Source organism: Procambarus clarkii, chromosome 24 (genome assembly GCF_040958095.1).
Source record: "Procambarus clarkii isolate CNS0578487 chromosome 24, FALCON_Pclarkii_2.0, whole genome shotgun sequence".
NCBI classification, from domain to species: Eukaryota; Metazoa; Arthropoda; class Malacostraca; order Decapoda; family Cambaridae; genus Procambarus; species Procambarus clarkii.
The window spans coordinates 5,978,111-5,995,050 of record NC_091173.1 but is presented as its reverse complement, the minus strand read 5'-3'; the positions used below and the strand labels follow the sequence as shown (position 1 = coordinate 5,995,050).

The 16,940-nt window shown below is 44.7% G+C and overlaps 1 protein-coding gene across 8 annotated transcripts in view; it reads right to left on the bottom strand.

The window, feature by feature from the left end:
- Nucleotides 1-16,940, bottom strand: part of LOC123761780 (fructose-2,6-bisphosphatase TIGAR) — a 74,699-nt gene that overhangs the window by 22,404 nt on the left and 35,355 nt on the right. For 7 of the 8 annotated variants that reach the window (XM_045747984.2, XM_069330522.1, XM_069330521.1 and 4 more), the window contains one exon: nucleotides 9,144-9,284. The exons of the other annotated variant lie outside the window; for it this stretch is intronic. In XM_045747984.2, coding sequence (XP_045603940.1) covers nucleotides 9,144-9,284 — 141 coding nt within the window. The remainder of the gene's footprint in view (nucleotides 1-9,143; nucleotides 9,285-16,940) is intronic. 8 annotated transcript variants of the gene reach the window in all.

The following is a 16,940-nucleotide window of genomic DNA, read 5'->3' as shown; positions in this document are numbered from 1 at the left end:
TTCAAAGCTGGTTTTCTGTGGAGAGCCCCTACGGCTCCCTGGAGATACATAACCAAAGATAAGGAAAAGAGGGACTTATCCGGGAGGTGGCCGCCACACACTCTTCAACGTGAACTCGAGACAACTGGCTGCAACTTGCAACCCAAAGCAACATAGGAACGCCCGGGAGCAGGAATGCTAACCAAATAACAGGCATCCAGGACCCTTACCTTGAGGTTACCTTGTGGTGCTTCCAGGACTTAGCATCCTTGTGGCCCAGTCATCAACCAGGCCTCCTGCTTGCTGGACTGGTCAACCAGGCTGTTGGACGCGGCTGCTCGCAGCCTGACGTACGAATCCCAACCTGGTTAATAAGGTATCCTTTGAAGGTGCCTATCCAGCTCTCTCATGAACACTGCGAGGAGTCAGCCAGTTATGCCCCTTATGTGTAGTGGAAGCATGTTGAAGAGTCTCGGGCCTCTGATATTGATATAGTTCAGAGTACCTGTTGCACCTCTGCTTTTCAACGGGGGTATTCTGCACATCCTGCCATGCCTTCTGGTCTCATGTGATGTTATTTCTGTGTGCAGGTTTGGGACCAGCTCCTCTACTATTTTCCACATGTAAATTATTATGTATCTCTCCCGCCTGCGCTCAAGGGAATACAGATTTAGGCTCTTTAGTTGGTCCCAGTAGTTTAGATGTTTTACCGAGAGGATTCTTGCAGTAAAGGATCTCTGCACGCTCTCCAGGTCAGCAATTTCTCCAGCTTTGAAAGGGACTGTCATTGTGCAGCAATACTCCACTCTAGAGAGTACTAGCGTTTTGAAAAGTATCATTATCGGTATAGCATCTCTAGTGTAAAAAGTTCTTATCCAACCTGTCATTTTTCTTGCAGTTGTGACGGCTACTTTATTGTGTTCTTTAAAGGTAAGGTCTTCCGACAATGAGTACACCCAAATCCTTTACATTGCCTTTCGTTCTATGTTATGATTTGACTGGTCTTCCAACATGAGTACACCCAAATCCTTTACATTGCCTTTTCGTTCTATGTAATGATTTGACTGAGTTTTGTACGTGGTTTCCGTTTTTATATTTTCATTTTTTTTTTCCGTAGCGCATGAGCTGGAGCTTATCTTCGTTAAACACCATTGTGGGAACCGACTTGTGAGATTTATATTTATTTGATTTATATGCATTTATATAGAATTTATATTTATGGTAATATATATATTTCGATAGCAATTTGTATGATGTTTAGTGGACTGTATTTCAGCAATATTCTCACAACTCGATTCTTACACATTAGGGGGGTTTATAACTTTCGCGCTATCAGGACTCACCGGTGAGTCCTGTTTCGCCTAACGCTACCGCATAGTGGACATAAAGTTATGTCCTCTTTTAAAATATTTGTCCGATTTACTTTGGGTTTGTTTCAAACTGCGCGCCATGAGGGTCTCTTTCTCACCACTAGGCTGCATGGTACAATAAGTTCATGAAAGGTGTGGATAACTTCGATCAAATGGTATTATGTCCCAAACGGGTTGCAGGTGGGTGACTTTAGCCGTTTATACTGGTAATGCTTCCCCCATATCATGTATTATATGCATATGTCTGTTTAGGGAATTTTATTCCGATCAATGTACAACCAAAAATAACTGTGTGCAACAAGTATAAACTTGACAAACATAACAAAAGTAAAAACATTTCGTGTGTGTTTGACGCTCACTGATATGTTCCAGCGTTGTTTTATATTTGGCGCTATTCTAACTTACGCTTTGTTGATATTTTTTACCTATGGGCTCATAGAACATTCTATTGCGAACACATTGACACAAAAATGAATGACGTACATAGAAAATTAATGTCATGAGAGTGAAATAAGTATAAAAACTTTCAAAGCGCCGTGCGTCGTCCCGTCACCGATACCGGGTAACAATTTCACCACTTCCCACACTCTTGCGGGCGGGCCGCATCATTATTCTACGCTTATATTCATATCACCGTGTTGGGAATTTCATTGCGAGTCCATTGATACCAAAATTAACGCTGTAGGACAAGTGTGGAGGTGATAACAATCCCAAGAGTAAAAACATTTTGTTGCTGTTGGGCGCTCACAGCGAGTCATCTTCGTAGTTATTTATTTGGTGCTGGTATCCCTATACGTTTTGTGACTTTTTTTTACTGATGTTCTTCTAGAGAATTTTATTGCGAACACGTTGGTACCAAAATGAAATACGTAGCTCGAGAACTAAGGTCATAAGAGTAAAAAGAGTATACACATTTTTGTTTTTACGCTTACGTTTTACGCTTTTACGCTTACGCGGCAAAACGCAGTGAGCACTTACGGTTGGCTGACTGACCTTCGCGGAGAGCGCGAAAGTGTTAAATTTATATATATGCAGCCACTAAAACTACAATATTAAACTACATATATTAGTAAATAAATTGAGGTGCCTTATCTTATTGTATGGTAAGCTTAGTCCACCAGGTAAAAACACGAATGATGACACCAAATAATCCTCTGGGTGAGGCTAGCATCCACCATCCCTGTACTGATGTACCAAACAACTGTACTGCTTTCTCTTCTATTCCTGTCAGAGGGCACTAGCTGTAAGCCCGAATCCTAATATATGACAGTTATATCAAATGAAACATTTATATATTATTAGATAGGGACAAGGCTTAATTACCTGGGTTGAGTCGTTCGTTAGTGTTCTAACCGGAAATAATCCTATCTACATAACATTACTGGCCAATAATGACTTAAGATAAGATTTCGGAAAGACACTTCACTTGTGGTTGTTGACTGCATGTTGATGATGGAATAAGCACTAATTTGATCTCCATAACACTTCATCCAAGAGAGAATTATAGGAGCCAAATTTGCTCCAACTACTCGGTCTTTTAACAATGGCTGACCTCCCACACCACTGACGCCTGGCTCTACTTGTCCAGATGTCATTAAGTGATAGAAGGGTCACATTTACTCTATTTTGATACTGATAATTAAATTAATTCAAATGAGATGTTTTTATGATGTTATAAGTCCAAAGACTACTGTATTAACAATAATTCCCAACAGAATAGCTGGTGAATTTATAGCACTATGTGGCAATGATATCTCCTTCCTTGCCAGGAAAGAAGGAAAAAGATGTAAACGAACAAACCAACCACCAGGACCGAAAGAGCAGAAACCCTTGCGCTGGAGGAGAGCATGAAGCTCACTGACCCCACTCCCCACAGGCCAATGCCAACAGAAACAGAGCCTTGGAAAAACAATCTTGAACTGAAGGGGCAACCACAAACCCAGGAGAAGAAAGGTATGAGAGCACCATGTCCAAGGACCAGGAGGGATCAGGCGATGCATGAGAAAGCCGGAGGTGAAACAAAACACGAGAAAGCTTATGTAACGGGGTAGAAGTGACACCCACCCCGAACGCAAGCTGGAGCGCCAGCACCGCACGATACGTGGCGACAGTATTAAGCATCAAAGGATGGTTCAGAAAAAGCCAAGACAGAAAGGACAAGACAACACAATCAGACATAGAAGACAACCAACGAAGAGAGAGAAAAGGGCAGAAAGACCAGGAAACTTCATACTGTCGCCAAGACGAAGCTCTCAGTTGGGACACCATCAATGAAGCCACCTGATTACACTACAAATGGTGATAAAGCCGCATCAAAAAGACCCGACATGAAAAGCGGAGGAGAAGACTGAACCAGTCGTGTACCGGACCGGTCCGACCTGCTGGAAGAGGCAGAGCTGTGGAAAATTCCTTGGTTTCACATACACTGAGCAAGCAGTGCCTGGAACCAATGCTGGGCCGGCCAACAAGGGGCCATGAAGACTACTCTTCCTTGGACTCCAACTGAACCAGAACCCGAAACAGAAAAAGCTGGACCGGGGGAAAGAGGTACAGGTAACCCCACCTCGACCAGTCCAGCTGAAATGTGTCCACCATGACAGCCTCGCAGTCAGGTAAGGATGCCACATAGATCATGAGACGCCAAGACCATGCTGACGCGAAGAGGACCACATTTGGGAGTCCGTATGTCTGGCAGAGCCAACAGAAGGAATTGGCATCTACCATCCATTCTGTGGACAGGGGCTCCAAAAGAAGCTGGACCTGAGACTGAGTGGTCATCCGAAAGGGGGGGGCAATGAGTCCAGGGGTTCAGACGGGACAAGTCTAGAATGAATCTCAGATCCACACAGTCCCGTTTCGGCACTAGAAACAGGCAGGAAACCCACCTGAGGGACGGGGTCATTATGACTACACCCAAGTGCACCCACTCTGAGAAGACCTGACAAAGCGCAAGGGAAGAGGCCCGCCCCGCCAGCCCTGAACCCTCCGAAGGGGAAGGAACCCCCAACGCCACCACATGCCAGATGACACGATCAAAAATGCCCACAAATTGTGGGACCAAGCGACAGCAAATAGAGCAAGCCTCTCCCCATCGCCCCGTCAACAGGGCGAACCCCTGGTGCAAACAGGATAGGTGCAAACAGCAAACAGCTTTGCAGCTGATGCCTGAGCCATCAATGACAGCACACCAGACAAAGGCCAGGCACTCAATGCCTCCACATCCTCCTCAAGCCAGGCCAAAGACATCTCGAGAAGGGAAAAGAAGCGCAAGACCGAAGCCAAATGCCCACAGGCTCACAAATCCTCAGCAATCAAGGATGCCGAAATGCATCCGGCATCAAGGATGCCGAAAATGTCTGACGACCTAACGTTTAAGGAGCATAACCAAGCTAATATTGCGACAGCCAGAAAAATGATAGGATGGATTACGAGAACTTTCAAACCCAGGGATCCCATCACAATGGTTGTACTCATCAAGTCACTTGTGTTGTCCCATCTTGAGTACTGCTCAGTACTCACTTCCCCCTTCAGAGCAGGAGAGATTGCTGAAATAGAGGGAATACAGAGAACATATACGGCACGCATAGACGCAATAAAGCACCTAAATTATTGGGATCGTCTCAAAGGCCTCCAAATGTACTCACTAGAAAAAGACGAGAGATATCAAATAATATACACCTGGAAGATACTGGAGGGCCAAGTACCAAATCTACACAATAAAATAACAACATACTGGAGTGAACGATATGGTAGAAAATAAAGAATAGAACCAGTGAAGAGCAGAGGTGCCATAGGCACAATCAGAGAACACTGTATAAAACATCAGAGGTCCGCGGTTGTTCAACGTCCTCCCAGCAAGCATAAGAAATATTGCCGGAACAACCGTGGACATCTTCAAGAGGAAATTCGATTTATTCCTCCAAGGAGTGCCGGACCAACCGGGCTGTGGTGGGTATGTAGGCCTGCGGGCCGCTCCAAGCAACAGCCTAGTGGACCAAACACTCACAAGTCAAGCCTGGCCTCGGGCCGGGCTTGGGGAGTAGAAGAACTCCCAGAACCCCATCAACCAGGTATCAACCAGGAAATGGAAGGAACCTGCATGTACAGCAGCACAAGGCCAACATCCTACCTGGGGCCTGACGGCTGAGTGGACAGCGCTTCGGATTTGTAATCCTGAGGTTCCGGGTTCAATCCCTGGTGGAGACAGAAACAAATGGGCAGTTTCTTTCACCCTGCTGTTCCTGTAAACCTAGCAGTAAATAGGTACCCAGGAGTTAGACAGCTGCTACGACGAATCCCAGCTGTTACACTGCGGTTACACACCAAGGGGTGTGTAACAAAAAGTCAAGGACCGGGCCGTGGGGACGCTAAGCCTGAGGAAAGGCTGAAAGGAAGGGGGCCTGCTGGTGGGACCTAGAAGTCTCGGTAGGAGGAACTGGCTCAAATGCCTCCGTCCCTAACCCGAATGGGGCAGCCCCGAAAGGTGCCGAGTCTCATTACCAACTAAACCCTGCACTGACTCCAAAACCCTTATGCAGGCGATGAGTCACAATAACGTGGCTAAAGTATGTTGACCAGACCACACACTAGAAGGTGAAGGGACGACGACGTTTCGGTCCGTCCTAGACCATTCTCAAGTCGATTGTGATGAGGAATGATTGATGAAGATTAAGCCACCCAAGAGGTGGCACGGGCATGAATAGCCCGTAAGTGGTGGCCCTTTCGAGCCATTACCAGTATCAAAAGATGATACTGGAGATCTGTGGAGGCGCAACTGCACCTTGCGTGACGGGAGATGTCTCCCGGACCAAGTGGTGACCAAATGGTGGTGATGAGGAAGTAGATGCAGGCAATAAATCGGCAAGAGAGAGGTGAGGAGCAAAGTAAGGTGTAGTAGAGGGGATAGTAGTAGGAATAAGAATTGCAGAGGGCCTATTGGCCCATACGAGGTAGCTCCTATTATAACCACCAAATGAGAAGGAGATTGTAATAGGAATAAGAAGAGGATAGCAAGGGAACGTAAGAGAAAACAATGAACAGAAAAAAGAGAAAAGAGAGAAAGAAAAGGAAAGAGAAAGAAAGATAAATGGAAGGGTAAGCTTATGTTGGGTCACGTTTGTTAGAAACAAAAAGTTTGTTTCGGGTCTCCGAAACCCTTAGATGTTTGGGAGCCGGAAGCAGAGGAAGGGGGAAGGTTGTGAACAACATGAGAAGGACCAGGAAGTGCGGGATGAAACAACGTCAAAGCGACTAACGCCCCCAGGTCCGGGGGCCCTATAACCAAAGCGGGGCAGCCGCAGGGTATCCGGGAGGGAAACCAACCTAGAGCATTGCAGCAATCTAAACCTAGCATGCAATGCAGATGCTGCCCGTACCCTAACAGAAATGTCATCAAAATAGTACTGGAGAACAAGCAGAGAACACGACTCACAAGACAAAAGAACACGACTCACGGGTCAAAAGTGTCGTCGACCCAATAGGCAGCATGACGGAGGCAAAAGAGATGACTGTCACCCTGAGACAAGGGCACACAGCAACCTTCAAACCGCACGAGGTAGGCTGGAACTCGGAAGACACATCCATAGGTCCACAGAGCCCCAACAGGGTTTTCCAGGGCTCGTAGGCTGACTGCTACGGGAAGCCAGGGCAAGGTGCTGCTAACCGGTCAAGACTCAAAGCTAATAAAGGGAAAGATCAAAACACCGAAACCCCTGCGATGTGTACAATCACTGGGGGCCGAGTAGAGGGCCACCAAAATATTAGAAGTGGAACCATAGTAACACCGGGCAGACTCTCAGCAGGCAAAAAAAAATCTACAGAAAACCCCCACAGAAGTACATCATCCCCAGAGGAAACAGGAACCGGGCCGCCGCATAGGTAGGCAGGATGCACAATACAGTGGTACCTCGGAATGCGATTGTCCCTGTATGCGAGGTTTTCGGAAGGCGAGGTGTATTTACTCCAAAAATTTGTCTCGGAAGGCGATGGTTACTTCGGGAGGCGAGTTTGGACGCGAGTTTGTTGATACGCGTACAGCCGACCTAGCGCGTTCGTCGCCCCTCCGCCCCGCCGCCCCTCAGTTTATTATTGTCTCGCGCTCAGTGACTACCCCCACATCAATTCTTCTTGCGGATTTTCAGTGTTTTGTTGGATTTTTGGTGATTTGTCTATACAATTTGTTATTATATATCTCACCATGGGTCCCAAGAAAGCCAGTGGTAAGGATAAAGGCCAGAAAGCTCATGTGAGGATGACAATAGAGGAGAAACAAGAGATCATTCGGAAGCATGAGAACGGTACACGTGTTGTTGAACTTTGTAGGCAGTACAACAAAGCCACATCAACAATATGCACTATACTTAAGAAGAAAAATAAGATTATGGGTGCTAAAGTGGCAAAAGGAGTAAGAACATTAACGGCACAAAGACCACAAATACTTGAAGAAGTGGAAAAGTTGTTATTAATTTGGATACACGACAAGGAGTTGAGGGGTGATAGTGTTTCGGAGGCCATTATTTGTGAGAAAGCCAGGGTGTTGCACGAAGACCTTCTAAAGAATACCCCTGCAACGAGTGATGCAGATAAGAAAGAGTTTAAGGCAAGCAGGGGCTGGTTTGAAAAATTTAGAAAGAGAAGTGGTATCCATAGTGTTACAAGGCATGGGGTTATGTGATGTGATTATGGAAGGGGACTCCCCTTCCAAACAGTAACTCCTCTCCTCCTCCCCCCTCCTCACCATCTTCCATACGCCTACAGCACTCGACAGCAAGGTAAGTAATAACTGGAACACAGTTTTGTAGGTTTATTTAGATGAATTAGGTAAATTAGGTATAAAAATTTAGTTTGATGTGGGGTTTTTGGGGTAGTCAGGAACGGATTAATTCATTTCCCTTTATTTCTTATGGGGAAATTAACTTCGGAATGCGAGTTTTCGGAAGGCGAGGCGTCTCCAGGAACGGATTAAACTCTTATTCTGAGGTATGCCTGTACCTTGATGCCCTAACCAGCACGATACCACTCCCTATCCAAGGCCAAACAAGGGCCATGAAACCCCAGCTGATCCCATGGGCGGGGTAAATGCCAAGCAACAAAAACCCCTATCGGAAATGGTGTCCGAATGCACCAGGGAAGAGAACCCCAAACACGCAAGAGCAGTACTCACAGGGCACCTAGGGAAGGATGTCCCTAAGCGCATGCAGCCCCAGTACTCTTGAAGACACCTGGCCACCACACACAATAACACAGTAGAGGTCACCACGAAGGCAAAATACTGCCTTTGAATTTGAGGCCAGAAAAGACATCCGCCTGGACCACATTAGCAAACGAACTGGAGTGCTTGGTAGCCGGCGCGAAGAGGGCTGTGCGGACGAACGATGCAGCGGTGGAATGTGACGTTTGCTCGTTTCCTTTGGACTGGAGGGAGTTCTGCCTCTTATTTTGGTTTTTAGTTTTAATTTTCTTACCATGTGGGATTTGTTTTGTTATGCCTACCTTTCTAAGCCTAACCTTTGCCTAACCCCGGTCGATGGCAGATAAGGAAAACCCCAACCACAGGGAAATTTTCCAGGGCTATTGCTCCCTGCACCTCTCTGAGGGGGCCAGGTTCTGGCTCGTGGTCCCTGGGAGGCTGAACTCCATAGACTAATGCCCGGTCTAATGCATCACATATTAGCCCGATAGCTCCAGGGAGCCGTAGGGCCTCCCCACCAAAAAATTACTAACCAGCATCTTTTGCTAAATAACAAAAGACTGTATTACTAGTAATCAACCATGACAAAAGAAGAATTACTGTACCTTAAAGAAGGCTACCATTCTAGCCTGAAGATCACCTAATGACTCTGCTCCTGGAGGATTGTATTCTGTCCACATGAGGCCTTCTGATGCTGCCTTGGCCTTAACTTCATCTATGTTCATACCTTCTACACTCCCAAAATTCTGCAAGGGAAGTGAACAGCATAGCTTAGAGAGTAACACTTGACTGAGACCAAGATAACAATCCCTCCAGGAACCAGACCAGGATGGCAAGACTGCATTGCACAATTGATCAAGCAGGTCTCTCATACATGGGAGTTCTGTACTGAACCAACCCTACCATTATGGCAGTCAGATATATAATGATGGATTTATGGTTATATACATTTCTTCCAATAATTCATATCAAGTGATACAAACAAAATTCACTACACACCTGATATATGGATCAAAACATCAGAGGAGTAAGTTTTCATGCACATATTCCTTAACCACTGCACTGCTCGGCCTTAAAATATTACAAACCCTGGGTGCACCAAAAATAAATTCTTTGCAAAAAAAATTTTGCCCTTATCTTGAGGTTATCTTGAGATGATTTCGGGGCTTTAGTGTCCCCGCGGCCCGGTCCTCGACCAGGCCTCCACCCCCAGGAAGCAGCCCGTAACAGCTGACTAACTCCCAGGTACCTATTTACTGCTAGGTAACAGGGGCATTCAGGGTGAAAGAAACTTTGCCCATTTGTTTCTGCCTCGTGCAGGAATCGAACCCGCGCCACAGAATTACGAGTCCTGCGCGCTATCCACCAGGCTACGAGGCTACCTTCCAAAAGTGTTAAATACCCTTCCCTGATCACATATATATTGAAAAAATTTCACAGATGTACTTACTTTGGCCGCAGTGATGTCTGGAATATGTCGTGAGACATCACAGGTTGGTGGTCGCCCGTGCCGTAGACTCCCGGAGGCAGTCACGCGCCAGATTCAACAAGTGTGAGTTGCCACAAATATTTTTTTTTTCATTTTTTCTGCACAATTACAAATGCATTTATATTTTTTTCTGTCTAATCCTATGTATAATGAACACGTTTAAGCTATTCAGACTGTAGAACATCCGTACTGTTTCAAGACACTGTGTTACATGCATCACAAATGTGTCAACAAACATTTGTTATATTTTCTATATATCATGTTCAAATATGTACATTTATAGCTTATTTACACACTGGACACTATCACACACTATATACATCGCTATCAACACACTTAGAACTGCGCGAGTGTGTGATAATCACTGAAGCAGTCAACGGGGCATAGGGCAACTTTGCACTCAATACACTAGGTACAGATGGATCTTTGCTTGCACTCCCAACGTTGCGTGTTCTTGCAAACAATACAGGCACGTTTACCCTTGTCCTGTGTGCCTGTGCTTGGCATATAACCAAGCTTGTGTACAGCAAAGTGTTCTTTATTCTTGAGTCTGTCAGGAACTGTGAGAGGCATTGTTGCTGACACCCCACATGTTGCAATACAGCCCTCCACCCTATACTTCACAAAAATTTGTGACACTAGAGCAGCACTGAATGTACGTATTGGGGGTCTCTTGCCAGATTTCATGAGATACACATTGAAGAGTTCAGCACTGCAACATCAACAAGGTGGAAAAAGAATTTCTTCATCCACTTCACAGATTTCCGCACGCACTCGACGCCACCAACCATCATGTCACATTTATCAACTAGCCGCAAATTGACATTGTAGTCAATGACACAATCAGGTTTGTACACTGGCAACCTTGTTACAAAGTTCACTTTGCCACTGTCCAACATGGCACCTGTGTGAATAATTGTCAACATATTCACCTCGCATCTGTCCCTCCAGCGCACTGATAACATTCTATCACACTTTCGCAGCTGGCATTCACCCACTTCAGTAGCAATACCAAACTCTGGCAATTCCCTCCTGTGGGGCTTAACAGTGCCACATACGCCGGTGTTGTGGTCAAGGAGGAATCTGGTCAACAAGGGGCTGGTGTAGTAGTTGTCAGTATACAGGATATGCCCCTTGTTCAGCAATGGTTCCACGAATGTTTTCACGACACTCCCTGAGAACCCGTGTGGCTCCTGACCTGGTATGTCAACGTCAGTACCTGAATACAGTATCATGTCCATGACAATACCAGTTTCACAGTCGCATAGCACGAAAAACTTGAGTCCAAACCTGTGCTGCTTTGTTGGAATGTACTGCTTGGATGCCAGTTGTCCCTTGAAGAGGACTAGCAACTCATCAATCACGACATTCTGTCATGATACAAAATAGTCACGGAACTTTCCTCTCATATCACTAAATACCTTCCGCACCTTCCACAGTCTGTCAGTTCTGTCTTCATTATCATTGTTTTCAAAGTGCAGGCACCTGAAAAGCAGCTGGAACCTATCACGTAACATATACCTGTTGAAAAATGGGGTTGGAACAAGGCTGTCTTTGCTCAAATAATCCTGGGTTGCATGTTTATCTGCATGCCTCATCATCATGCACAAAGTTAAAAACACAAACATTTCCTTATTAGTTGTGTCTTTCCAACATGTCATGTGAGAAGAAGGTAAAATGCCAGTCAATGAGGCTGTGAGTGTACACATTCGTCTCTGCAACGAGATGGGCCTTGAATTCCATATCAAAATATGCCATATAATAATCTATTTCAGCCATATCATCACCAGTACAGTATAGGGGAATAAGGGTGTCGCACCAACATCGGTATCATCAAATGTTGGAATATGTGGTACAAAATTCTCACAATTCTGCCACACAAGTACACCAGTGGTTTTGGTTTTGGCACCAACACCACGGCCAACACCAGCACAGGCGCCAACATCACGGCTCCGTCGTCTTGTGCTAGAGCTGTGAGGAGATGAGTCTACTGCATAGCATAGGCCTTCCACGAACACCTGATGTCGAGGACGCACTGTCATCTTTGTCCTCAGGCCATGTGACATGCTGGCACTTGTCTTGGCATGTTGCCAAAGCTAAACCTCGCCTAATAACACCATAGTCGCCTGTACTCAAGTTATCAACACTGCTTGTATCGAAGCCTATGTCACTAAAGCCAGGAAATGATTCATCACATGTAGTATCACCAAATAAACTAACATTAGGTGACACACATGGTGATGGTAACTAGCGGTGTTGACCCAGGGTGGCTTGAGAGGCCGGGCGAGATGCGTGTACAGTACACACTTGCGGCATCTTCCACCTCGGTGTCCCCATTACTCGAGTCCGACCCATGCGAGATCTTTTTCAGAACTGTTGTCTAAATTGTCATCAGTCGGTCTACCATCATACAATATGTCCCGTATTTCCTCCTCTGAGAGTCGTTTTGCAGGACCGTGGCTAACCGTGAACCGGGAGGTTCACGGTCATAGACACGCTCATAGACGATGCGTCAGACATGGTTGCTTCCTTGAAACAGGGGCTCCCCCGGGCCCTGGGGCATGCTGGTATTATTTTTCAAAATGGCGGCCGATCACTGGAGGCCACAGGCATCCATTTCATACCCTCATCACCACGCACCACTTTTGAATTGTATGCTATACCTACGAGCACCCCAAGGCACGCTGTGCACCACCGACCTAGCACCTCAAGGCGCATTGCGCACCACCAACCTAGCGCCTCAAGGCACGTTGCGCAGTGCAGTAGTTAACACTTTCGCGCTCTCCGCAAAGGTCACTCAGCCAACCGAATGTGCGCGCTGCGTTTTTATCGCTTAAGCGTAAAAACAAAAATGTGTATACTCTTTTTACTCTTCTGACCTTAGTTCTCATGCTACGTATTTCATTTTGGTACCAACGTGTTCGCAATAAAATTCTCTAGAAGAACATCAGTAAAATAAGTCACGAAACATATAGGGATACCAGCACCAAATAAATAACTACGTAGATGACTCGCCGTGAGCGCCCATCAGCAACAAAATGTTTTTACTCTTGGGATTGTAATCACCTCCACACTTGTTCTACAGCGTTAATTTTGGTATCAATAGACTCGCAATGAAATTCCCAACACGGTGATATGAATATAAGCGTAGAATAATGATGCAGCCCGCCCGCAAGAGTGTGGGAAGTGGTGAAATTGTTTTCCGGTATCGGTGACGGGACGACGCACGGCGCTTTGAAAGTTTATACTTATTTCACTCTCATGACATTAATTTTTTTTGTACGTCATTCATTTTTATGTCAATGTGTTCGCAATAGAATGTTCTATGTGCCCATAGGTAAAAAATATCAACAAAGCGTAAGTTAGAATAACGACAAATATAAAACAACGCTGGAACATATCAGTGAGCGTCAAACACACACGAAATATTTTTACTTTTGTTATGTTTGTCAAGTTTATACTTGTTGCACACAGTTATTTTTGGTTGTATATTGATCGGAATAAAATTCCCTAAACAGACATATGCATATAATACATGATATAGGGGAAGAATTACCAGTATAAACGGCTAAAGTCACCCACCTGCAACCCGTTTGGGACAAAATACCATTTGATCGAAGTTATCCACACCTTTCATGAACTTATTGTACCATGAAGCCAAGTGGTGAGAAAGAGAGCCTCATGGCGCGCAGTTTGAAACAAACCCAAAGTAAATCGGATAAAAATTGAATTTTATACAAATATTTTAAAAGTTGACATAACTTTATGTCCACTATGCGTTAGCGTTAGACGAAACCGAACGCGCCGGCGCGTCCAGATAGCGCGAAAGTGTTAAGGTGATACTGGTTACTAACAAATTTATAGCAATTCACATTCTGCTAATATTAAAGAATAAAGTTATCAAAATTCAAAACAGTAAAGGAATAAATGTAATATTCATATTTCATATCTGCATGAACTCCTCAAGTGGTGAAAATTTCACTGCTATTATACACAAAAAATATTTGTGTAACTAAAGTTATTAACACTTTTGTCCTCTGGGGAAGGATTTGAAGTTCACGAATAACTCTGCGGATGTCTGGTGGGGACGCATTTGGCATTGAAAATTAAAATATTTGTTAAAATTCCATTTTTACCCGATCATTATGGGACTAGTTTTAACACTTTAGCGCTCCCAGCGGTCAAGCGTAAAACATTGCCCTTGTGCTCCTGGCGTTTTGGGCGATCAAGCGGCGACACTGAAAAGTGTAAACTCTTTTCACGGTTGTGACCTTAAATTTTGATGTACGTGTTTCATTTTAGTACAATGGTACCTCGGAATACGAGTGTCCCTGTATACGAGTTTTTCGGAATACGGGCAGGATTTCCTCAGAAAATGTGTCTCGGAAGGCGAGGGTTACCTCGGAACGCGAGTTTGTTGATACGCGTTCAGGCCGACCTAGCGCGTGGTGGTACAGCAATCGTCGCCCCTCCGCCCCTCAGTTTACCATTGTCTCGCGCCCAGTGACTATCCCACATCAATTCTTCACCTGGATTTTCAGTGTTTTGTTGGATTTTTGGTCATTTGACTATACAATTTGTTATTATATATCTCACCATGGGTCCCAAGAAAGCCAGTGGTAAGGATCAAGGCAAGAAAGCCCATGTGAGGATGACAATAGAGGAGAAACAAGAGATCATTCGGAAGCATGAGAACGGTACACGTGTTGTTGAACTTTGTAGGCAGCATAACAAAGCCACATCAACAATATGCACTATACTTAAGAAGAAAAATGAGATTATGAGCGCTAAAGTGGCAAAAGGAGTAAGAACAATGATGAAACAAAGACCACAAATATTTGAAGTGGAAAAGTTTTTATTAATTTGGATACACGACAAGGAATTAAAGGGTGATAGTGTTTCGGAGGCCATCATTTGTGAGAAAGCCAGGGTATTGCACGAAGACCTTCTAAAGAAAACCTCTGCAACGAGTGATGCAGATACGAAAGAGTTTAAGGCAAGCAGGGGATGATTTGAAATATTTAGAAAGAGAAGTGGTATCCATAGTGTTGCGAGGCATGGGGAGGCAGCCAGCTCAGACAAACCAGCCGCTGGACGATTTATTGAGGAATTTAGAATTTGCAGAGCCTGAGGGATACCTACCGCAACAAGTGTTTAATTGTGACGAAACAGGACTGTTTTGGAAAAGATTGCCTAAGAGGACATACATTACCAAGGAGGAAAAATCCTTGCCCGGACACAAGCCTATGAAAGATAGGTTTACGCTTGTGCTGTGTTCAAATGCGAGTGGTGATTTGAAAATTAAACCCTTGCTAGTGTATCATTCTGAAAATCCAAGGGTTTTCAAACAGTATAAAGTGCAGAAAACCCATTTGTGTGTGATGTGGAAGGCTAATAAAAAAGCATGGGTGACTAGGCTTCTTTTTCGGAGTGGGTGAATGAAGTGGTGTGCCCTGCCATAGAAAAATATCTGCAGGAGAAACATTTGACACTCAAAGCCGTGCTTCTCCTCGATAATGCTCCTGCTCATCCTCCAGGCTTGGAAGATGATTTGTTGCCCAGATACAATAAATTCCTCACAATTAAATTCCTTCCTCCTAACACCACTCCTCCAATTCAGCCTATGGACCAGAAAATCATAGCGAATTTTAAGAAACTTTATGAAAGGGAACTTTTCCGGAAATGTTTTGAAATGACTGAAGCCACAAACCTCACCCTCAAAGAGTTTTGGAAACACGATTTTAACATTTGTAGTGCTTTAAAACTCATTGACAAAGCTTGGCAAGAAGTGACTCAAAGAACCCTGATCTCTGGCTGGAGAAAATTGTCGCCAGAATGTGTGACAGAACTAGACTTTGAGGGGTTTGAGCCTGTAAATAATGCGCCTATTGTTGATGAAATTGTTACTCTGGGCTGGCAAATAGGCTTGGAATTGGATGATGATGATGTGGAGGAGTTGGTGGAAGAACACAACGAAGAACTGACCACCGAAGAACTCCAAGCCCTTCAACAGGAACAGCTAGACAACGCAGCTGATGATTCTACAGTGAAGGAGGATGAGGCAGTAGCGAATATCCCTTCTGCAGAAATTAGGAAGGTGTGTCAGATGTGGGAAGAGATTCAAACAATTATTGAAAAGATTCACCCAGAGAAAGCTGTAGTAGGCCATTGCCTTAATCTTTTCAATGACAATGTGATGCCTTACTACAGAGACAGCTTGCGAAGAAGGGAAAAGCAAGCTTCCATGGACAGATTTGTGGTGAGAAAATCGAGCAGTGAGCCACAACCAGGACCTAGTGGCACTCAGATAAAACGTGCCAGGGAGTGCACACCAGAAAGGTCCTCACTGCCTGATGTGATAATGGAAGGGGACTTCCCTTCCAAACAGTAACTCCTCTCCTCCTCCCCCCTCCTCACCATCTTCTATACGCCTACAGCATTCAACAGCAAGGTAAGTAATAACTTGAATATAGTTTTGTAGGTTTATTTAGATGAATTAGGTATAAAAATTTAGTTTGATGTGGGGTTTTTGGAGTAGTCAGGAACGGATTAATTCATTTCCCATTATTTCTTATGGGGAAATTAGCTTCGGAATACAAGTTTTCGGAATACGAGCTGTCTCCAGGAACGGATTAAACTCTTAAACCGAGGTACCCCTGTATCAATGTGTTTGCAATAGAATGTTCTAGAAGAACATATGTATAAAAAGTCACCAAAGCAGGCATGAGACCGGCACCAAATAAAAAACTATGTCATTCGGTAGCCGTGAGCGCCAAACAGCGATGAAATGTTTCCTCTCTTTTCAGGTTTGTGAACTCCACACCTGTCCTACATCGTTCATTTTGGTATCACTGTGATCGCAATAAAATTCCCTACACGGATATATGCATATAAAGTCCAAATTACGGGCGCG